The sequence below is a fragment of the Cavia porcellus genome, unplaced genomic scaffold (assembly GCF_034190915.1).
Source record: "Cavia porcellus strain 051 isolate PalLab524CR breed Dunkin Hartley unplaced genomic scaffold, mCavPor4.1 scaffold_21, whole genome shotgun sequence".
NCBI classification, from domain to species: domain Eukaryota; kingdom Metazoa; phylum Chordata; class Mammalia; order Rodentia; family Caviidae; genus Cavia; species Cavia porcellus.
In genome coordinates, this window is record NW_026947504.1 from 26,541,518 (window position 1) to 26,565,694 (window position 24,177).

At 38.2% G+C, this 24,177-nt stretch overlaps 1 protein-coding gene and 1 pseudogene across 7 annotated transcripts in view; both read right to left on the minus strand.

Annotated features, from left to right (window-relative positions):
• The window catches only part of Sncaip (synuclein alpha interacting protein), a 146,045-nt gene that overhangs the window by 18,708 nt on the left and 103,160 nt on the right, over positions 1–24,177 (minus strand). For 6 of the 7 annotated variants that reach the window (XM_063232446.1, XM_063232445.1, XM_063232447.1 and 3 more), the window contains exons 4-7: positions 19,876–20,744; positions 18,091–18,270; positions 14,587–14,700; positions 1,576–1,701 (exon numbers count right to left, since the gene is read on the minus strand). In XM_063232446.1, coding sequence (XP_063088516.1) covers positions 1,576–1,701; positions 14,587–14,700; positions 18,091–18,270; positions 19,876–20,744 — 1,289 coding nt within the window. The remainder of the gene's footprint in view (positions 1–1,575; positions 1,702–14,586; positions 14,701–18,090; positions 18,271–19,875; positions 20,745–24,177) is intronic. The other variant, XM_063232450.1, reaches the window with a different exon arrangement.
• Positions 3,967–8,130, minus strand: LOC106025089 (RNA transcription, translation and transport factor protein-like; annotated as a pseudogene).

Here is a 24,177-nt window from a genome sequence, read left to right on the forward strand (position 1 = left end):
TAATCTTTCTGCAAATCCTAAGAATTTAAATTTATTTTCTATATTAATTTCTTATCATTGCTTTTAAAAGTTGGAGCCTTACATTAGAAGATGTCTGCTTTGCCAGTGATAATGGGAAAACATTCCGATGTACGTACTCTGAGTACTTTCTGAGGACATAAGCCTTAAGGAATAACTTCATGTGAACAGAACTTTCTGCTGCTTTCTATGCTGCCCTTTCCACTTACATCTTGTCCTTTATATATTCTCCTATTTCCTGATTCTCTGTATCTCGCATAGCAACTAGTTTTCTGACTTGAGTAGAGTCTGCCTTGCACACAACTGCACCTCAGTACCTGCTGAATGAATAAGCACACTGGGTCGGCAACAAAGGAAGCAACACACACACAATCCAAAAGGAGGGTCGCTTTGCAGGGGTGGAAAATGTGTTAACACACAAAACATGTGGAACGTATGACATCATTGAGGTAGAAGCATTTCTAGAGCGTCAGCCTTCAAGCATCTGCTGTGAATTTTCTTTTCCCTGACCTATGGGAATAAATCCAAAAATGTCAGGGCATTTTCAGTAAGAATGCTTTGACTGGCCTGATTCTTTTTTTGGATTGGCCTGATTCTGTTAACTATATTTTAGTATCAACAATAAAATTTTAAGTGAAACCTAAACTCTGACTTCATTTTCTATTCTTCGGTTGTTGTTTGGTCTCTCCCACCTGACACTCCTCGTCCTTTGGACCATTCCTCTCTCTGAGGATTCTCAACATTTGTAGGTGAAGGGGTGAATAATGCTTTCCTGTTCACTACTCCTAAATTTCTGGGGACCACTGCCGGGCTCTCCCATCACATGTTCTGATGGGGGCACTAGGCTTAGCTCAGACTTGTACAGCTCTGCATCTGGGTGACAGATGACTTCCTGTAGAAAGCCCAGGATCTTGGAAAGGGACCGCACACTCAGAACATGAGAATGCAGCTCGGCTAAGGGCCTGGGCTGCTTGTGGGTAGCAGGAGGAATGGCTGGCCAAGCAGGACCTGTCTCATTTGTCAAGGCCTGATGGCAACAGTATCTACCGTCTTCCCCCAAATAACGCTGGGCTTTACCAGAGGCATGTGAGAAGCCTGGATCTACAAGAGACAAAATGGGAAACAGCAGCCTACTGTGAAGAATCTTTCTGATCTTATTCCTAGAAACTCTGTCTGGTTTTTCTTGCACCTGGGCAAGGGGCAGGTAAAGATGTACTGATGAGGGCAACCCTAGTCTATCACTGGAGACTGAGAGACGTCAGTCTAGAGCGCTTCCCTGCCATCCTGAGGACCAAGCACACTTTACAACTACTGTCCTCAGCACTGGGGTTTCAGGATTATGCTGGGAGAGCAGGCAAAATCCCTCTCCATTCCTCTGACAATGAAGGGAAAACTCTGAGGGCTACTTATCGCTACATTTATGTGGATTTTTAAAAATGCAAATGTATCATTATAATTTTGCATGTCTACTCTAATGCAAAGCATTTTCCTGAAAACGCAGTGCTTGTTTTACTAGGCTCACAGTCCTCTCTCCCGCAGAGCAGCAGCGCCATGTACCTGTATGCACCCAAGGTAGCCGTGCTGCGAGGCCACGTGGACAGCACTGTTGCCCTCGTAGTCCACCTCATCCAGGGAGATGCCTTGTTCTTGCATGAACTGAAGAAGCCACAAGAGAATCTTTTCCTACACACACAAGAACATTTGGAATTAACAGGATATCACTCAGAGAAGTCAAATAGAAGGACAGTAGAAACTCATTCTTAAATCTGTGAAGAGTACATTAAACCAAGATTACCAGATCAAAGGAAAATTCCCACTCAATAGCAGTGGAAAATTCGTGAACCGAACTGAAGGGAACAAAAGAAGACTAAGGGGAGGATTTGAAGAGCAGGCAGTTACCTTTGAAATAATTTTGTTTTACTTACAGAGAGGTAAGATTCACACAAAGTATGAGTCCCTCCTCAAAGTCACACAGATTCAAAGTTGGAATCAGAGTCCTGGTGTTTTGATTCATTTCCTGAGCAAAGGTTTTTACTACTGTGTTAAACTGTGTATAGGCTTCACTCACATTATCAGAAAACCTTAAACTACTGAGATGTAACCTCTGGTTTTAAATTTGTAATTGTGAAACCATTCATAATTCTTTTTAACTTTAAAGAGAAAAAAATAAAAAAAATGATACAATACTTCAAGATAAGATAGTAGGAGTGTAACAATGGCTCATAGGTTGTATACTGTTACCTTCAAAGTAGTTGCTTATATTACTAGATACAGGAACAAAAAACTTGATCAAACAACATAGGCACAATCCTTTCTTTTCAATGAACTAAGAGAAATTAGTAGTATAACTATTTTAACTTTTTTATGTGTGTATATACATACATATTTTTTCCTTTCTTATCCTTTCCCCAAACCCAGCCTCTCTTTCCTTTTGAATAGTTACTTCTCATTTTACAATATCTACTGTAGATTTTGAATTTTTGTACTCTTTCAACTTCTTACACTAAGGAAACAATATTATGTTTACACATGCAAGTCTGATTTATTTCATCTATAAGTATGGTCGTCAGTTGGATCCATTTACCTATAAAAGTCTCAAGTTTATCCCTTTTTATAGCTGAGTAGTACTCCATTATAGAAAAAGACCACATCCTTTTTATTCCTTCCTTGGTTGACAGGCATTTGGATTGTTCCCAGGATTTAGCTATTACAAATTGAACTCCTATAAACATGAGTGCTCATATGTCACTGTGGTATGATGTTTTTAATTCTGAGAAAATACTCAGAAGGGGAACCATTGTGTCAAATGCGACCTCTCATTCTAGTTTTTAAGGAATCTCCACAGTGATTTCCACAGCAGTTACACCAATCTACTCTCTCGCCAACAATGGAGAAGTATTCCTTTTCCTCCACAGCCCCACCAGCATTTGCTCCTGGTTGATTTTTTGATGATAGCTGTTCTTTCTGAGGTGAGACAGAATCTCAGTGTTGTTTTAATTTGCATGTCTTGAATGACTGATGATGATGCTGAACATTGCTTCATATATTTATTTGCTAACTGTACTAGTTCATCCAAGAAGCATGTGTTTGCCTCAAATGCCCATTTTTGGAGTGGGTCTTTAAATTTGGGGGAGGGGTTGATTTTTTCAGTTCTCTGTATTTCTAGAGAAGTTGTTTGTCTCAAGGACAATTGGCTAACATTTTTTCCCACTCTGTCTGTTCACCTTGTGATTTCTTTTGATGTGCAAAAGGTTTTTTTTTTAATAAGATGAGATTCCAATTGTTCTTTAAAGTATTTACCATGCAGTTTGGGTTTTGTTCATGAAGTCTCTGCGTACAGCTATGTCTTCAAGATTTCCACATACTTTCTCTCACAGTAGAGTTAAGAGTTTCTGTTTTAATATTTAGACGTTGGACTCATTTTGACTTAGTTTTGTATATGGAGACAGACACTCTAGTTTTAGTCTTTGGCATGTAGAACCAGTTTTTCCAGCACTATTTATTAAAGAGGCTATCTTTCTTCCACTGAACGTATTTGGTTCCTAGGTCAAAGATAAGGTGGCTAAATGTCTTTTTAGTTGTGTCTACATCTTTTTTTTTGGTTCTGGGGATCGAACTCATGACCTGGCATTTGCCAAGCAGGCACTTACATCACTGAGCTAAACTCCTGGCCCTGTGTCTGCATCTTCTAATCTGTTTTTTAAATCAGTACCATGCTAACTGCATCACAGTAGCTTTGCATATAATTTCAAGTCAGGGATTGTGATGCTTCCTGCCTTGCTTTTGCTATTCTAGGTTTCTAGTCTATGAATTTTAGGAACGTTTTCTCTAGTTCTGTGAGGCATCTAATGGCATTTTGATCAGGACTGCATTAAATCTGTGGAATAATTTTGAGAGTATGGCCATTTTCACAATGTTGGTTCTCCTTATCCATGAGTAAGGTATATCTTTCTATTTTCTGAAGTCCTCTTCAATCTTTTTCAGAGTACTATTATTTTCAATATATAGATTTTTTACTTCCTTAGTTAGATTGAATCCTAAGTAATTAATTTTTTTGGATGCTACTGTGAAGGATGGGATTTCCCTAATTTTTCTCTCTCAGTGAGTTTGTTATTTGTGTACAAGAATGCTAATGAGTTTTGAGTGCTGATTTTGTAACCAGCTGCATTACTGAATTTGATGATTAGATCTAGAAGTCTTTTGGTAGAATTTTGGGAGTCTTCCATGCAGAGTATCATGGCCCCTATAAATAATGATAATTTAACTTCTTGCTTTCTTATCCGTATTCCTTTTATCTCTCCCTCTGGTCTAATTGCTCTGGCTGTTTCCAGAACTATATATAACAGGAGTGGTGATGGTGGAGATCCTTGCTATATTCCTGATTTTAGAGTGAAAGCTTTCAGTTTATGTCCACTTAGTATGATGCTGGCTATTAGTTTGTCACAGATGGCTTTTCATCAGATTGAGGTAAAGATTATTATGATTTTCTGTAGGATTTTTAACATGAATGAGTGTTGGACTTTTGTCAAAAGCTTTTTCTGCATCTATTGAGATGATCATGTGATTTTTTCCTTTGGCTCTGTTGATATGATGTAGTATATTTATTTATGTGCGTATAATGAACTATCCTTGCATTCCTGGGATGAATTTCACTTGGGAATGGTGTGTAATCTCCTTGATGATTTTCTGCATTGTTTGCTAGTATCTTATTGAGGAGTTTTGCATCTATGTTCATTAAGGAGATCAGTCTATAGTTCTCTTTTTTCGTTGGGTCTTTCTTTGGTTCTGGTATCAAGATAATACCTACTTCCAAGAATGAGTTAGAGAGTATTGCATCCCTTTCAATTTCATTAAAGAGTTTGAGGAGTTCTGGCATTAAATCTCTAAATTTATTGTAGAATTCAGCAGTAAATATATCGGGACTTGGGCTTTTCTTTATTGGTAAGTTTTTAATTATATTTCAATCTCAGTAACTTGATATTGGGTTCAGAATTTCTATATCTTCTTGAGTCAGCTTTGATTATTTATATGTATCTAGGAATCTGTCCATTTCTTATGTTTTTTTTCCTATCTTATGAGAGTAAAGATTTTCAAAATAGGTATTGATGATCTTTGAATAGCCACATGATCAGTAGTGATTTCATACTTTTCATTCCTCAAGGCATGAATTTGAGTCTTTTCTGGTTTTGATAAAGTTGGCTAAGGATTTATCAATCTTATTTATTCTTTCAAAGAACCAACTCTTTGATTTATTCACTCTTTGTATTATTTTTTTATTCTCCATTGCATTAATTTCTGCTCTACTCATTATAATTTCTCCCTTGTATGAGATTTAGGTTTGTCTTGCTCTTCTTTTTCTAGAAGGCTGAGGTGAAACATTAGGTTGTTTACGTGTGTTTGTTCTGTTTTCCTGATTTGAGAATTTACTGCGACAATTTTTTTTCTTAGGACTGCTTTCATTGCATCATATAAATTCTTGTGTGTTGTATCTGCATTCTTGTTTAGTTGTAAATACTGTTTAATTTTTTTCCCTAATTTCATCTGTGACCTATTGGTTATTTAGGAGGGTGTTAATTTCCTTGTTTATGGAGTTTTAGTGGTTTGTTTTAATTTCCAATTTCATCACAGTATACTCAGATAATTTTCATGGGATAATTTCAATTCCTTTGCATTTACTTAAGCATGTTCTAGGGATTAGTATACAGTCTATTTTAGAGATCATTCCATTTGCAGCTGAGAAGAATATGTATTCTGATGATGTTGGGTGGAATACTCTGAAAATACCTGCTATGTCCATTTGTTCACAGGTTTGGTTCAGTTCTGATTTTTTTGTCTAGTTGATCTATCTCTTTGTGACAATGGGGTCTTCCATTACTATTGTTATTGCTTATTTGATTTTTCATGTCTATTAATGTCTATTAATAATTGTCTTATATAGTTGGGTGCTCCCATATTTGGTGCATACGTATTTATTATTGGTATCTCTTCCTCTTGAAGTTTTCCCCTGACAAGTATGTAGTGACCTTATTTATCTCTTTCAATCATTCTTGGTTTGAATTTTACATTGTCTGCAAACAGTAGTTACACATGCTTTTTTCTAGGTTCCTGCTGCATGGAAGATTGTTGCCTATCCTTTGACTTTTAGTCTATGAATTTCTTTCTGAGTTAAAAATGTTTCTTGTGTACAGTATATTGATGGATCTTAATCCATTCTGCCAGTGTGTTTCTTCTGATTGGTGAACTGAGTCCACTTACATTGATTGTTGTAACTGGTTACGTATTGGCTTACATTTGTCATGGTATTTTCCTATTGTTGGTTCTCTGTTTTCCCCCTCTAATTGCTTGCCTGGCCTGGTGGTTTCTTTCTGGTGTTGTTCTTGGAATTGTGGTCATTAAAAAATCTCCATATAGAATATCTTTCAGTACTCTTTGTAGGGTTGGTATGGTGGTCATGAATTTCTGTGGTTATTTTTTGCCATGAAAGTATCTTATTTCTCCATTAATTTTGAAAGGTAGTTTTGCATGATACAGCAATCTGGGTAGGACCTAAAATACTTTACTCCAACCTCTTCTTGACTTGAGGGTTTGTGCTGAAAAGTGTGCCTTGACTCTGATGGGCTTTCCTTTATAGGCAATTTGTTTCTTTTTCTTTTTTTTGGTACCAGGGATTGAACTCACAAACTCATGCTTGCCAAGTAGGCATTTATGCTGCTGAACTAAATCCTCAGGCTGGTGATTTGTTTTCTCTAACACCTTTTCATATTCTGTTCTTACGCTGAATTTGTGGAATCTTGATTACATGTCTTGGTGTAGTTTTATTTTGGTCATGGCTGCTTGGAGTTCTATAAGCTTCATTTATTTGTATGTGAAATTCTTCTTCCACAGTTGGCAATTTTCTGCCATTATTTTTTTTTTCTGGCATTATTTTTTTTTTTCTGGCACTACACAACACCTCACTCTCCTTTGGCCTCTCTACTACTGTTTTTGTGAAATTTTTTTAAAAATGGCATTTGCACTGTCTCTGGCATTTTCATTGACCCTGATCAATCTTATGTTGCTCTTCTTGGTTTCATCATGTAAGATTGATTTTCCATGGTCTCTTGCTATTTTTAAGATACCTTTCTTTCATAATCCTAACTGTAATTCTGTCTTTGAGATCTTAAATTCTATCCTCTCCTTAGTTTAACCTATTTTATATACTTCCTTGGATTTCTGTTTTGATCTGTTTCATGGATTACATATCCTTCCTATGTTGAGTATTTTTTGTTTCTATCATTTTCCCGCCTCACTTTCTTAAACTTTATTAAAGAAAACAAGTAAAACAGTCAGTTTTCTGGGATTCCTCCCTCCAAAGTGAGATTTGATTTCCAAATACATGCCAGAAGTGTATCACTCCCAATTGTACTAAATAGGGAAGAAGCTGAATTCTAAAGCGTTCATCTTCCAGCTTTCCCCAATCTGTGATCTGTCTTTGGATCAGCAATAATTGCCTGAACAGCCACTAGGGCTTCATTAATCTTTGTCTATAGCTTTGAGTTCTTCTATATGCAGCAAATGCAGAATTTGGATAGCTTTATTAAGAACTGCATCTCCTGTGCCAAAACCAATAATATGTTTGTCTAAAGCAATAGATAAACCCTCTTTTGTTTGATCTGCTTTAGCAACTGCATCCTGTGTTAGGTACTCCTGAACCTAAATGCAAACAGTCTTAAGCATTACCAGGTCATCATCATGGCCCTGAACCTGAAGGAGGTTAGCCAAAGCCATCACACAAGCCTTAAAACTGGAATTTACACCCAAACTGACCAATGGCTCTGCATTTCTAGTTGCACTGTCAGTATCTTTTGCATTGTCAGGTGTTAAGTTCTTGCATTTCTCAGCATTATCACTATATTACTTAAGACAGGGACCCAGTCAATTGCTTCTTGTCGATCCTGAATCTTGAAAGGACAGTCAATTTCTGAGATACTTTTCAAAGAATGTGGGCCAGTCACTGCTGGGGATGTTTCTTCAGTTATCTGTCTTCAAAATCTGGTAGTATTTGATTTTCTGGTCTTCAAGCCAAACAATAAAGTTTCTAAATTCTGTTTCCTCTCTGCAGTTGGTGGTCCAGAGCCATCAGCTTGCGTGGAACATGGTCCCCACTTCTCGCTTGGGTCCCCCAGACCTCCACAGGGACAGAATAAACGAGGTTGAGCAGGCTGCTCAGTCACTAGTGACAAAGCAAGAGCTGTTTCTATCATTTCTCTAAGATCATCTATTTTTTAATCTATGTCTTCTCTGAGATCTTTGGTTCTAAGCATCATTTTTTGTATCTGAGAGATTATTTTTTCTATAGATTTTTCCACTTGTCTTTTTCACTTCTGTTGTTATTATATTAGAAAGTGCCTGTGTTTGACTTCTAATTTTGTCTATCTTTTGTTGAGTTTTGGGCTTGCATTTTGATTCTGGATCTGGTGATTTTCTATTCTCTTTTTTATTTTATTTTGTTCTGTATGTTGATGCTTATGATAGACAGCTTTATCATTAGTATTGAGGTCTCCCTGGCAGATGTCTATTTTTAGGGTTGTCTTCTGGATGTAGGTTGTTCTTTATAGCTATCCCAAGAACCTACCTTCCCAATTTATAAAGGATGCAAAGTTATTATTTGGCTCAGCACCCAGTTCTTTGGTACTGGTCTGTGGTGATGATTATGGCCTCATACAATCACAATGTTATTATACAGGGGAGAAAAAACTGGGATTATAACATGTATGACATGCTGGCTAAAGTAGTACAGTTAGTAATAGTAGTGTCAAGTCCAGCTTCACTACTGACAAACCATGGTAATCATTCACTTGTATACAACTCTAAAGTTATATAACAAAATCAAACATATACCATCCATGTACTTCCATGCAGTGATTTTCCCCTCAGTGAAGTGATTTTACTCTTCTGGGGGGGCATAAGATGGGCAGGGGACAGGTTAATGGGATGGATGTGTTCAAATATAGCAGAGTCAAGGCTGGAGGTCACAGGATGATCACCCGAGTTTTAGGAAACTGGAGGACACAGGAGGGAAAGAATGGAATAAAATGCAAAGGAGTAGTCAGAAAAGGAAGAGACAATATTTACTCACTTGAAAGTTTAAATTTACAAAGTAGTTGAGGAAAGAGAGTATCAATAGAAGAAAACAAAAAAGGCGAGAAAGGTAAACATTAAAAAAGAATGAAAAAGAAAAGAAGGAAAGGCAAAGCCATACGCAGAATGATTCGGCATCATTTGTTTCCAGTTTACCCACCTAATGCTTTGTGGTATTTTCATGTTATGTTTGGCTTTTCAAGAAAGCAGGGGGATGGGATTTCACTGTTTTAAAATAGAATAAAGTTAGAAAAACACGAGAGTGGTAAAAACAACAGCATGAAGTTTAGCGAGTGGAATTTGACATTTAAAAAGATGATCATGTGTTTGAATTAGCCTTGAATTTTTTTTTTCTTAGCCTTTTAAAAAAGGATTTTTTTCTCCAGTTATTTGCTTGTACCGGTCATGAACTTTACACTTTTCTGGATTAAATTTGCCTTCATCTTCTGAACATGCCAACTAATCTGCTAAAGGAATGCTGGATAAAAGCAGTGAACCTCTTTAATGTTTCACCCGTTATGCTGGGAACAGGGCACTATTTATGAAGGTATCAGACATCAGAGACAGACGCTTTTTCCAAATGAGCAAGCAGGAACTAAGACTTCTAAAGCAAAAAGACAAAAACATAGTAAATGCCTGTAACCTCCCAAGGATGAACCTGGGCCAAGGTGAGTCTTAGCTGCAAAAGCAGATGGACCTTGTACAACGCCTCTGAGGTCCCTAGAGAAGGATGCAAAGTGGCTGGAGGCCAGGGCCGGGGTCGAAAGCTTGGATAAGGATATTCTGATTCGTGAAATCTCTTTTTCTGTGAGAAAGTTGGAGCTGATACTTGAATTAGAACAGGTAATGTTTTCACAAGCTTGAAGTAAAGCTACTTCCTTTACCTTTTCCAATTAGGTAGAGGAAAATACTGGATTACTTTTAAGTGGAAACAGATGACTGACTGTACCATGTGATATTAACTTCTTAAAATTCTCAGTGACTGGAAGTATCCCAGGATAAAAATCCTGTTGGATTATGTTAACCACTGGTTTGAAGACCACGGGTAAGATATGTCAGAGCTACACGAGGGAAGGCTGCTTTGCCTCTACTGGTGCAAAAGATGGCCCTTCACAAGCTCGCGGTGACTTGACTTGCTCGTATTAAAATCATGCACTCTTATAACTGCAGACAGAAAGGAATTTCAGGGAGTTATTTAACTCAAACAGCCTTATTTTATAAACTTGAAGACAAAGAGAGAGAGAGGGAAAGAGAGAGAGAGACAGACAGACAGACAGACAGACAGAGGGAATAAACTGTGCGTTCTCTGATGCTCAGGGGCTTTCTCCAGCAAGTAAAGCTCAGAGGAGTTCAAGATATTCAGAAATGTTTTATTTGTATTTTTTTGTCATGCAAATTTTCTTTATGAAGGTGTTAGATATCAGAGGCAGATACTTTTTCCAAATGAGCAAGCAGGAAGTAAGGCTTCCAAAGAGCAAAAAACCAAAAATATAGTAAATGCCTGTAACCTCCCAAGGATGAATCTGGGCCAACAAGGTGAGTCTTAGCTGCAAAAGCAGACGAACCTTGTAGGAAGCCTCCCAGCCATTTTTTTTTTTTTTTTTCAGATACAAGTATTACACCTGCATTAAGACACCCTCACTAATATAAGGTATGTTGGTTTTTAGTGGTAGGGTCAAAGGCAATGAAATAATGTCTTGTAATACAAGGAATTTTGCTGCTGTTGAAATCTGGGGGCTAGCCCTAGACTCTGGGAGAATAAGACACACAGAGTCTATGTATGTCATGAGAGAGCTGGCCTGGCTCTTGAGGGCTCTCCAAGCCAGAACCAGTCTGCACTGTTATAATAACTCATCTTCTTTCTTTATGATGCTAATTAGGTCTTACCCAATTCAATATGCAACACTTGTATAAGAGGACAACCATTCTGACTGTTTAGCATAAAACAGATGTTTACCCAACATCTTGAATTTAGTTTCCTGTAGGACAATTAACTTTCATTAGAAGATATGTAACTGGCTTGTTGACTCATATACTGAAATAAATGTAATCTCTATCCTACCATGCAGAGAAGTACTAGCACAAAAAGGGTGCGCTGACATACTCTTGGTCTTCTAAGAACCCACATTTAGGATTTCTGAGATAGATGTCAAGATGGCTAATATCCATAGTTTTGGTAAAAACATATTTAGTGTCCAATCTCAGAAATTCTGCTGATTCTGGAGAACATGCCCATGAGAACACAGTTTTACAAACAGTAACTTATTTGATAAATACTTTATAAGGAGGATAAACTACAAGTGGCTAGGAATTTCTCCAGCTGGAAAGCCCCTACCCATGTATAAGTGTCTTCCACTTCCCGTAGCTCTTTAGTGAAAGTTGTTTCTCTGTCTATCTCCCTTTCTCCCTCTAGTTCCCACGCTATTCCCAGGCTGAGATGTTAAAGGAAGATGTAACTTCAGGTTCTCACTTCTCCAGAAGCACTGCTCTCTGAGAATATCCATGTAGTCACATGAATGGAGACGCCCTTTTGCACTGTTTGTTTTATTCTGGAATGTCTCTCTTAACCTGCCCTTCATCTATCCACACACATCCACTTATGTATCCAGCTTGCATCTACTGACTGAAAACTTCTTTCAGGTACTAGCGTCTTCTTCTAAGGATTTTCTAGTGATCTGTTTCAGTGTTATATTTTTATGTGTCCCCAAAGACAGTGCAAGTTGCCCAAGAAGCAATTAATACATGTAATTTATGAGATTTTTTTGGACAAAGTCTAATAAAAATTTGATTGAAAATCATGTCACAGTTTTGTTGCTGGTATCAATAAAATCTCTACCGTTTGTGGAATAAGCATAAGTTCTGAAGTAGTCAACTTTGTTTGCAATCATAGATCATCAAATCTTATACTACCATCTATTTTTAAGATTCAGTCCAATTTTTGAGATGTTAAAATGTAAAAAAAGTCCAGTAATAAATTTTGTAATGCAATTTATTATAAGATAAATGTAGGATCCTGAGATGGTAAGATGTAAAAACAAAATTACTACATATAAAAACTGATTAAATAGGTTGAGGCCTAAATAATTCTTTGCATGTTTTCTTTACTTATGGTGAAGTAACTAATACCAGTAGCAATATAAACAACAAATAATAAGTAATCAAAATACCATAATAGCCACTGTTTATCTAGTGCCTACATTATGCTGAGCAATGTGATTTTTCTCAGTCCTTGGAACAGCCCTCTGAGGAAGATTCTATTATCTTCATTGTATAAATGACAAAACTGAGGTTCAAAGGACCTTTTCTTTGTTTTCTTTCTTTCTTTCTTTCTTTCTTTCTTTCTTTCTTTCTTTCTTTCAAAGAATGGATTCAAGACCACTAGTAACTGGAAGGGCTAGGATTAAAATCCAGAAAGCTGAGCTAGGGACCAATGTTATTTATGATTGCATTCACGCAACTTCTCATCCTCCAAAGGCCACACTCTCAAATGACATGCGTCCTCTGTGGCCCTTGTTCAGGAATCACATTAGCTGCCTGTTGCCTGTCCGTAGAGCTCTGGGTTGGCAGTGCTTTTCAAGATTAGTGTTTGGAGAGCACCCAGAGGTGCCTGCTAATCAAATTTTCTTTTTTTCTTTCATCTGCAATCACAGCACTTTGAGATCTTGTACTTCCTTCTGCCCCACTACAGTGAAGACAGCAAAGTCACGAGGGAATATTTATCCTTTTTAAAGTACATTGCAGTGGAAAACAACAACAATACCTTACCAGCATGCCTATCACTGCTTACAACCATTCATGGGAACTGGTGAACCTTTTTTTCAAAAAGCACTCTTTAATTAGGTAAGGGCAAGGGTAAGGGAAGGGTAAGGGAGGGTAACAAAGGAGATGGACAAGAAACGGAACATTATATGCATATATGAAAACATCTGTGTAGCCTAATATTCAGCATAATTCATATGTACTAATAAAAATAACATGAATAAAATAAAGATTACAAAGTTTTTCCATTTCAAAAATGCTCTTTAAAAGTCTGTATCAGGAAACATTTAAAAAGAAAATAAGCACAGTGTAGGCAAAGGTGCTCTTGACAATGCCCTGTGTAATGATGTAGCTTATTTCCACAGAAGAACATCCTGACTTGAAGTCACCTGAATGACTCAGAAACAGATAGAGCTGCAGGCAAGCTGCTGAGTGTCACAGAGCCCAGTGACTGCTGCAGGATCTGCCCACAGGAGAGCAGGCCCAGAAACTGGAACCTCAGTGCTGAAACAACGCAGCCCAAGCCACACAGGCAGTGTTTTGAATCAACATGGCCCTGTATCACCTGCCAGGTCTCTCAAGGGAGGTGAGGCAGGTCTGTTCAAGGACACCCCATGCTCCCCGAGTTTCTCTGAGGCATTCACCTTCATGTTCCCTCTGGCTAGTTCCACTAGGTACAATCAGGCAATGATATAATTGCATCCTCTGAGACTTCAAGTATCAAGAAGAGGAAAATCAATTCTTACCACTGGAAGATCTATCACTCCCAGAGACCACTAAAAACTGCTGGCCATCCTGTGGAGTCTTTAAAGGTAATTTTTACAAGAGAAAGACACAAATTGGGAGTCAAGTGGAGCCCATTCCTTAAGAATGTATATGAGGGGCACAGGGCAACTAAAACAAACCTAGAAGAATTTTCCTCAGCATTATCCTTGCCAGAGGTATTTACTGAAGAAACAAAACCAAGACACACTCAAGTGCGTGCTTGATGTAAGAAAACTTGCATGTGCTGAATCCATTAGAGAACTATTCACTAACAGTCTTCCTTGTGAAAATATTAGCCTTGTAAAGGTTCCAAGACCAGCATCTTTGCAGGTTATCTGGTATATAAGTGGCAGGGTGGATATAGGGTGGCTGGACGGGATTCTCAAAGTTAATGGGCTTCCACATTTTCCACTTGGGTAGGAATGCTTTCCTAAGAGTGCTGGGGAATGGCCCCCTCACTGCTGAATTTTAGGTCATAAAAATGCTTATCGGCTTACGATGTCCTAGAGACTGACACTAGAAAGAGACAACCCAGCCAGTCCCAGAAAGGGCACTGTCTTTTGCTCCAGTTCAACAGCTTTAAAATTACCAGAAACCTGTTGTAAGAGTTGAATAAAGAAACAAGCATATATACTTGCTCAAGAAAAAGAATGCCAAATGCTGAACTCATTTACTTAGTCTCCAAATGGCCCTGCAGTCCCTTACGCCTCTCCTTTGATAGACTTTCTTACAAGTTCAGGCAGCTTTTCCACCAATATTTCTACAAGTCCTCATTAGGCTTTAATTAAGATGTGTTACAGTGAGTATCATTGTTTATAAAATATTGGATTTCATTTGATGGCTTTTTGAAAGTGCATTATGACGACCTAATAGGAAGAGTCGATTATATAACACACATAGGTAAAATACTTAACAATTCCATACCTGGCCATAGCAACCTGCATAGTGAATAAGGCTTGGAAAATCCTTAGAGCAACTCAGCTCTGCAATGGCTTCAGTTTCACTCACCATCCAACGTACACATTCCAACTGGCCATTCTAGATTTACGAAAAGAAGAGAAAGAAATTCAAGGGAATGTGGTTCAGTCTAACTAAATCAGATTATCATTTTCCGTATTGTATCAGTACCAAATTTGGTCTGTTGATTTTTTCGATTATTTATGTTATTCTTTATCTCATTTATTTCCATTCTAATTTTTACTATTTTATTCCTGCTATTTGCTTTGGATTTCATTTAGTCTTCTTTTTCTAGACTCCCAAGGGAGGTTAGGTAATTGATTTGACATCTTTGTCTTTCCCTTTCCTCCTTTCTATATTAGAAGCACAGCTCCAAGCACAGCTCTGGCCACATCTCGCAAGTGTGGGTATGTTGTATTTTTATTCCTCTGCAAGTGCTTTCTAACTTCCTGTCTTATTTTTTTTCTCTGACATTTGTTTGTATTAGAAAGTGTTAATTTCACATACTATGAGTATTCTAAATCTCCCTGCTAATGACTTCTAATTCTACTGTGAATGAAGGACATGCATTTGTATTTCAATCCTTTTAAGTTTACTGAGATTTGTTTTGTACTCTAACACATTATCTGTCCTCATGTGCTCCAGGTGCACTTGAAAATGTATTTTCTACAATTGCTGGTTATGCTTTCAGAAGAATATTAGATGTAGTTGTTGAGATAATATTTAAATAAAAAGCTGTTAAAAACACAGGAAATTTTATACTGCTAGCACTAGTACAAAACCAGTACCACTTGCCATTAATATAATTACCAAGAAAACACACAGAAAACAAATCAGTAAATTCTCGCAGGAGTTTTCCTGCCAAAGTCTATAGTCATGGGCTCACTTATTACATACTAAAAAGGAATATTATTAAGTTTATGTATTTTAAGTCATGTTATCATCAGACTAACCATTTACCTTTGGGCTTAATCAAACAACTGAGAAATGAAGTAAGAATTAAAAGTTATTTCACTGCAAGTCTGTTTAGCTACAAAATGATTTCTTTTGCTAATCTCATTCTGGAAAACAGACTGCTTTAGAAAGTGGGTATTTTAGGAATGTTTCTTTTCAATTTGTTTGCTTAAGGGTGCTCAATAACATCCTGGATTCCCAAAGTATCTATTTCTGAGCCCCTAGGAGACATGTTATAAATTCTGCGTGTAACTGACACTACTTACTGCTTTCCATTTCAAGGGTTTATGAGTGGGAGAGAGATGTTCTTAGGCTCTGGTATGACTTTACAGTTCCTCTTCTCAGGTAGTCTTACGTGATACCTGAGCTCTGACTCTGTTTCATGTCAGCCAAGTCACTTTCCCAGGAAACCTTTTCATGTTTGCATGTGTGTTTGTCTTTAATACATCAGGGTTCTCAGAACACTGTTTAATGAGGTGAAACACCACTAGTTGGTTACTGGTGCTCAAAACAAGGTCTTACAATGGAATACTGATGTCTCCTTAAAATGCTTACAGCTTCTCCCTATCAAGTATGCTGAATGGGCTGAAATAGTATGGATCAGAATAGATTTTTAAAGGGAGTGGTACTTGTTACAAAGTATTTGTACTTACTGCTTTTATAAATTCTAGATTAAATGATGGAACAGAAGGGCCCTTCTGTTTCTCAAATTACTGTTCAGAAGCAAAGTAGAAGCCCGAGATACCAAACCTTTAAAGCTTTTGAGTCTCATGGGTTTGATATGTGTTTTACATGCAAACAATTTCTTAAAAATGATATTTAAGCTTGAAGACTTGTAGAATTGTGGCAATACTGTCTGTGGACTGCAGGAATTTTGGTTTGAATTCATACCTACATACAGATAGAATAAAATGTGTTATTCTGAGTGTTGTCTTAATGGCCACTATGTTTATGTAACATCCTACTCAGAGATTTTTAGTCTAGCAAAACAGGCATTGGATAGGTCATATGAAAAAATGCTTTCACCCAACTACTACATAGTAAGGAGCTAGTCAATAATCTACCATTAGTCATAAAAACCAATGTGAGCTGTTTTACAATACAAATAAAATATCAGTGCAAATGTCATGTTCACTGTCATTGTAAGGCTATCTCATTTGTCACTGACTTATGTTCCCTGATGACCACACCCTATCCTTGTCTTCCCATAGGACTCTAACACAGGACTGGATCCTGAGTCTGTCTTCCTACACTGGGACTACTGGTAACAGGCCTCTCTCTTCCACAGGTTATCATCTCCTTAAGAAAAAGCACTATGTCTTACTCAAATGCCTACTTGGCAGGACCTAACACGGTCCCAGGTGGATTTGGTACACACTGTTGAGCTCCACTGTACTAACCTTCCCTTTGCATTTGATTTCTCTCTCTTCATAATAGTTGTTGCAGTTCAGCTCTTAATGTGACATAACACCATTTATAACCAGAGGAAAATAGTATCTACCAGGGCTACAGATTTATTATTTTATAAAAAGAATATTTTCCATACTAGTTTTGAATTCATACTTTACTACTGACCAAAATTAAATAAGATAGAATAATTTTTTTAATACACAAAACTTTACTGAAGAGTAAACAAACCAAAGATATACAAATTCACCTTTGCATAAAACATATGTTAAGAATAACTGTTTTTTTTTAATGTAATATGTTCTGTGAATTCACAATAGGTTTGTTTAGTAAGTTCCCCTAGTCACTACCAATATAAATCCATTTATAAAAAATTATGAATATTCAGCTTTTGGAAGATAAAACTATTATACAAAGCCAAGGATATATAGAAGTGCAAGACACATTATATCTCTGAACATCACTGCAGTTTTTTAATTAACATGACATTTTACATTTATTTTCCAAAGATCCTGAAGTAATTTTGGCTTGTCACCTAACCTTCCAGAAATGCATTACATTTTACAGAGGAACTCAGTGCCATGCTCTAAATGCAATTTGTACTAAGTTGTGTGGTTTTGACAGTGCATTGTTCTCTGTAAGAGCTAAATGCCAAATCCACACTGATATTCTAAACAGCGCTTCTAAAGACACTTAAACTTCGGACCTGATCCACTAAAAGCCCACTTTATTATCTGAAATACTCCCCACATGCCATTATCCCTTAAAACATACTTCATTGTCATTTGTCTTACTCATTATTCTCATGTTAGGAAAAAGGTGACACAGTCTCAGACAGATCATGTAAACTGCGATTGTGAGCAACAGCACCACACCACATTGTTGCCCCTTCTTGTACTGGTTTCTTTTGAGCTCACTTTCATTGGACAATAAAATGGAATGCATTCTCAAAATCTCAAAGCGGTCAGTGACCTAAGTGATTCACCTCTTACATGTAAGACGTTCATCTGCTGTTTGCTTGATAAATCACCCTCCATTACTCCCTTCCAACACTGCAGCTCACAAGCAATCCTAAGAGATAGAATCTAATGCTGGACCCTGCTCACTCACCTTGATGGCCAGGCCTGCTGGGGTCAGCTTCTCCACGTTACGCTCATTGAGACAATCTTCCCCCATCAGAGAGGTGAGGTGCTGCAGACATTCTGCGTGGCCTTGTGACGCAGCAACATGTAGCAGATTGTTCCCACTGTCATCATGGATTTTGTCTAGATTGTCTGCAGCTAGGTGTGGCTGTACAAATAGTAAAATCAGAAAATGTAAGTCAATAAATTAGAACAAGACACTGGGGGCGGGGGGGGGGTGACCTGGGCCATGGGAAGAAGAGACGGGCTCACAGAAACTCTGGTGGCAAGTGAGAACCCCAGCTCTGTTCTGTAATTCTACACTTTAGAGCACCATTTCTCAACAGACAGCTCCCCATGAGGAGCAGGGCTGGGGCCGATGAATGGTGGAGACTTCTAGCTGGCTTCCTAAACTGCAGTGACACGGACAGCAACAGGAAGGGTTGCTGTCTGCCTCCTCCACTGACTGCTGAGTCTTTGAGGGATGGGCATGTTCTATTTCCTGTTGTAGGCTAAAGAATGAACAAAATACTTGTCTGGACCTGCTTACGTGGTGCAGAATTGTCCAGAATTGGCTCTGACTACCAACTTCATGACTGCAGCTCTTAGTGCTCTCACAGGTATCTCTAGATACTGTCACCTCCAACAGCTCCTGGGAACATCTGGCTTTGTCTTTTCTCAATTCTAGTGAAATGTAGTGTCCTGAAGATGAAATTGTTGAGTCTACTGTGTGAAATATTAGCATTTGGGAAATATAAAAACATGGAAAAAACAGAAGAAAGAATACATAACAATGAGAAGAACAAGGAAAATATGGAAAAGACATTTTCAGGAGAAAAATTTTTATTACTTATATTTGGTAAAATTGTTTAAACACACTGCCCTATAACAACATTTGTGATTATAGATCAAAAGCACTGCACTTTATCTATGTGTGGTTTCACACTAAGCACAGTCACATTGCCAATATGCAGTGATTTTCTTGAATGAGAGTTTAATTAGCATCGTAGTATGAGCCCAGTCTTGCTACTGTTTGATTCACGTCTGGAAGCCAGAAAACAACAATGCAGGCAGATGGAGTGCTATTTTGGTAAAGTGCTCTCTATGCCTAAGCAGAACAGACTTTTCTTACATCATGTTATTCAGTGTCCAGGGTTTCTGGAAATGCTTCTTCGTGTTCCTTACACATGGAAAGCTGGAACCAAGTAAAAACTGCATGGGGGTGACAGGGCAGTCGTCTCTAGGGTAAGCTTCTATTTGCAAATGTTTTTTGAATCTTCTGGTCCAACTTTTTTGAATATTGATCAGGATAAAATAGAAGACCCTCTGTTCACATGTCTGGTAGGATGTGTCATCAGCAAAGCGCTGACACCCAGAAATAAATGAGCAAAAGCACTGTGAATCATTTTAAAAGCAGGAAGAATGTTATTAACATGCAAGGCAAAGTACCGAGTTCTCTCTTATTGTGTTTTCATTTTAGGTAAAATGTTTTTATTCTGGTTGAATTCATGCAAAGTTAAAATGAACTAATACAACTTCCATTGCCATTTGTTTTTCCTCTATTAACCTTTGAACTTCCCCTATGGCCACTTGCTTTTCCTGTATTAATCTCATAATTTTTCCTTTCAAAACTGAAAAGGTCACATATCCCAGCTACAGACATACGTAAACATTAAGCAAAAAGCAGAACAAGTGCACCTTTGTTCTGTGAAGAAGCTGATAAAAATTGAATCTTCAGGTTATTAATACATATAATGAACTACAACATACTCACCAAGAGAGATATTTGTCCTTCTTTAACGATGTTCAAGATGCTTTTTACTTTTTTCAGATGCTCGTTCCTTTCTTCTGGGCCTTGGGAGCTGGTCCAGGCTGTGCCACTGACCTGCTCCTCCAGGTTGGGTTCTGACGCTGAGGACTGCGAGTGGAAGGCCCTGAGGTGGCAGTCGGGAGCTGTCTTCTCCATTTTTCGATCATGTGGATCACTAAAGGCCTTGTTTAAGAAGCCTTTATTCTGGTTTTCAGGTGCATAGGCCGGGACACATTTACCAGAAGGAGGCGAATTCTCAGCTGCCTCGGTGAGTAACTTGTGTGGGTCACGGAAGACAGCTGGTGCCTTCCTCGAGGGCGGGCTTTTCACAGGGGAAAGAATACAGAACGGCGTCATGGTGGAAGGAGAGTTCTCCGAGCTTCCTGGAGAGCAGGCTTTGCCAGGAAGGCCATTGAGGGTTGTACACAGACCCAAAATCCTTTTTTCTGAAGGTGCCTTGGTAAAAGAGGCCAGCTGTTGACTGGATTTAATGTAAGGCACATCCAGTATCTCATCCATGTCGAGGTCATAATGTTCCAGTTCTCCCAGGGCACTGCTGGGTTCAGAGCTTTTGCCTGGCACGCTGCCCCCTCCATCTTCGGGGCTGAGCTCCTCAGCCTGGGGGCCCTGGTCAGACTCACCCCCTTTCTGGTACTCTCCCTTATGGTTCTTTTGATCATCACTTTCATTATTCTCCAGAGTCTCTGGCTGATGTTTCAGTGGGGAAACCCGCTTCACTGGGCGGAACTTACTGTACACATCAGCGATTCCTGTGGGCTTCTGTGTGTTTGTCAGAAGAGTGGAGATGCCACAGTTCCAGCCAGAACTGGAAACTGTGTTTTAAAAAATGGAAAGAAAAGACTGTTAAAACAGAATGCTGAACACATCTTGGGCATGCAGGCACACATGATCCACTCAAGTTATGCTCAAATTAAGCCCCTGTGTAAGGGAATGTCTTAAAGGGGACACATGTCTACAGCATAAAGGATTCAGACTTATGACTAAAAACAGTGAACACTAAAACAGAGTCATGATATATAGACCACAAAGTAGCAGTAATGGTAAAAAGACAGTGCTAAAGAAAACAAACTCAGATAGCTGAGACTCACTCATTGGATAGATCTATCTCTGACAATATTTCAATAGTTGCTACTACCTAAAAAAATAGGACTAGAGGACAGAATGCTCTATTAAACTTCTAACCTAAATTAGGGAGGAGTTGGATATATGTATACATATGCACAACCAAGGTCATATAAACCTACACTCGCACACCTCTTTGCTTAAGATGACCCATGTAAAGAAAGGGTAAGTTATTTAATGTTATACAAACTCCTGTGATTTGAGCAACTATTTTCAAGATGATAATATGTAATCTACTAACAGGTGATTTCTTACTGTTATGTTTTTGTTTTGTTTTGTTTGTAGTTCTGTATTACGTGTACCCTTACACCGCTTTGTTTTGTTTTGTGTTTTTCTCTTTTTCCTCTTAAATAAAAAAAAATAATGTTATACAAACTCAAACTGTGACCTACTGGGTGACTCAGTAGCTTTCCATTTAGTGGTTAAGGAAAAAGCATTATGGAATGAATTGGTGAGGAGTTGAGAGGATCAGCAAAGACCAGTCACGGTGGACTCAACCCCAGCCCAGGTCCAGCACCCCAGCCAATGCCCAGGAGGAATGCAGCACAGTGCTCCCTGGCATATGACACAGCAATGCGGCGTGCCGGGGCTTTACACCAGAGCATGTGTTTTAAGATTTAATGCTACTGATATTCTTGGAAAGGCTAGAAAACAGACAGCAGGAAGAAAAATTTATAGAGGATGAGGTAGGCAAACTACATTTTTTCATTTCAGTACAAAGTTCAAGGAAAGACTGTAGTGTCTTCTTGAAATGGAGGAAAACAATCTCTCACATGGGAGGTGAGCGATGAGAAGGGCAGAGTGAGGCTCTGTGAGGTTGCCTGATTCCCTCTTGGGGCAGGGAGGTAGAGGAGCCACCCTGTCCCTGTGTGCAATTGTGCCGCTTCCCCTCTGGGATACTCCTCCCTGGACAAAGGATGACCCAACATCCCAGGAAGTGTGCAGGCCAGGCATCTATAGGTTGCTACTCTCCTGATGTTAGTCTACACCTTCCCCAACAAAGAGGAGATCCAACTTCCGGTGGGGAAGAGTTTACGCTTGTGTGTTTTTGCCATGGAGCACAGCCAAGGAATCAAAGAATTGGAGACAGGTGAGTATTATCAGGACTGTAGCTTTAATGACAGCCCACGGGCCAGACAAAATGAGTAAGAGAGAATATTCTGAACCCCTCTGCTATGTAACTGAGTTCTGTCCCTAAAGGTGACAATTTGGAGAGCTATTTCAGATAGCCTGCAATTTGCAGTCCACTCCTAAGGCCTTTCTGGCATTGGCATTCTAGATCTGAAGAACAAAAGCAAGAGGAAATGTGAAGAGAGAACTGGTTTTTCTCCAGGAAGTAATGTATAGCAGACAATGTCCAGAAGGGAAGGCTGGTCTCTAGATGCCTGAGACAGCTGCTTCTCTCCCCTTGTCTTGGTTTGGATACAGTGCTTGGCCTAGAGCAGACAATTAACAGATGCAAGTATGTTAATTTGAACCTCACTCTGTACAATTCATTAGGGTCTTCAAAAATGCATGCAGTACATCCTCCTGAGTGATTTATAGCTTAATCTCACAGAGGACAGAAGTCCAGCTAATAAACTCAGAGGAGTGATGATCGCCAGTAAAAGCTAGATTTTCTGAAGTTATTTATGGCATTTAAATATGCAAAGGCACAGATGAGCTCCAGTGAGCCTTCTATAAAGTTAGAAGTTTTCTATCTTTTATATGCCCTTTCTCTCTAAAAATGTAAAACTATGAGAAATTAATGTTAGCCAGAAATTTATGCCAAGCCATTTTCTCTTCCTTAAGAACACATGGTTACTTACTTATATAAAACAGAAGACAGGGGACATAGAGTTTACAACGTATAATATGCTTTTAGTTCTACTCATCATCCCCTTGAAAAACTTTCAGTATAGTAGGAAAATATATACTAAACACATTTCTGGGATATATACTTATTATTAGGCATGGTATTTGCTAATATTTTGCCAATTATCTTGATTTCTTTGGACCTTCTAAAAATATGCACCTCAAAATATATTAAAAAATGTAAAGCCACATGACTTAGTAGGTCAATACAATGAGTGCATTGTACCAACATATTTATGTATTGTGTAAGGTCATGGGTTCAAAGGGCTACTCTTTTATGTTGGCTTTATTTACATGGGAAATTTTTTCCAAGTGATACAGGGAAATGGATACCATATGTTTCCCAGCTGTTTTGTTCTGACAGGAGCCATTAAGAGCGCTCTGTGGAAATGGATTCTGTCTGAATCTTATGAAAACACTTCTTTCCACAAAAGGGTCTAGAAACTGGAGAACAAGCATCAACATTTAGACTCACTGTCCTTTCTCTCATTCATATCTGACTTTTTGGGAGGTGGAGTGAATTCTGTGTTTTCTAGTCTGTATCCTCAGAGGAAAAAAAATTCAGTCACGAAAAATGACTTTATTTAACAGGTTTTCATGCAAATGCTCTAATATATTGCTACATCATATATTTGGGTGAGAAGAAAGGCAGTTTTATGTATGTGCAAAAGACAAAAGTCAATTAGCTAATTTATCTAAGTGAGATAAATTGGTCCTTACACACAGGACAAGGGAAAGGGTTACTAATGATTGGCAAGATTTTTACTTTCAATTCCTTGAGTGTACCAGTTATACGATTCCTCTACCCCGACACTATCATAGATTTCTTATCCTTGGAAACAAATTTCAGAGTAACTACAGTTACCAAAAATATTTTTGAGGTTAAATTTGCTTTTGGGAAATTATGAGTAAATTCTTAACATACTAACAAAATTTAAATCCCTGAGAATTTTATCTTTGACTTTTACAAGCTGCAGGAGAACAGGGTCTGTGTCTAATCTATCTCTCTGTCCCTCAAAGCATCCAGCAAATTGCTTTACCTAAGTAGGTTCTTTATGACTTTTTGGTTGAATGGGTTCATTTGTAACATCTTATGGAAGTAAACGTATGTCTAATACACCTTAAACCTGTCTACCTATATGGCACAAATTTTCTAAACTGGCTAAAAGGTAACCAGATGTGTGTATTTAATGCTGATTTACAGGCCATAATAATCTCTTCTAATCTAGCTGGCACTTGAAATTCCTCTACGTATCAACAAGGGATTTT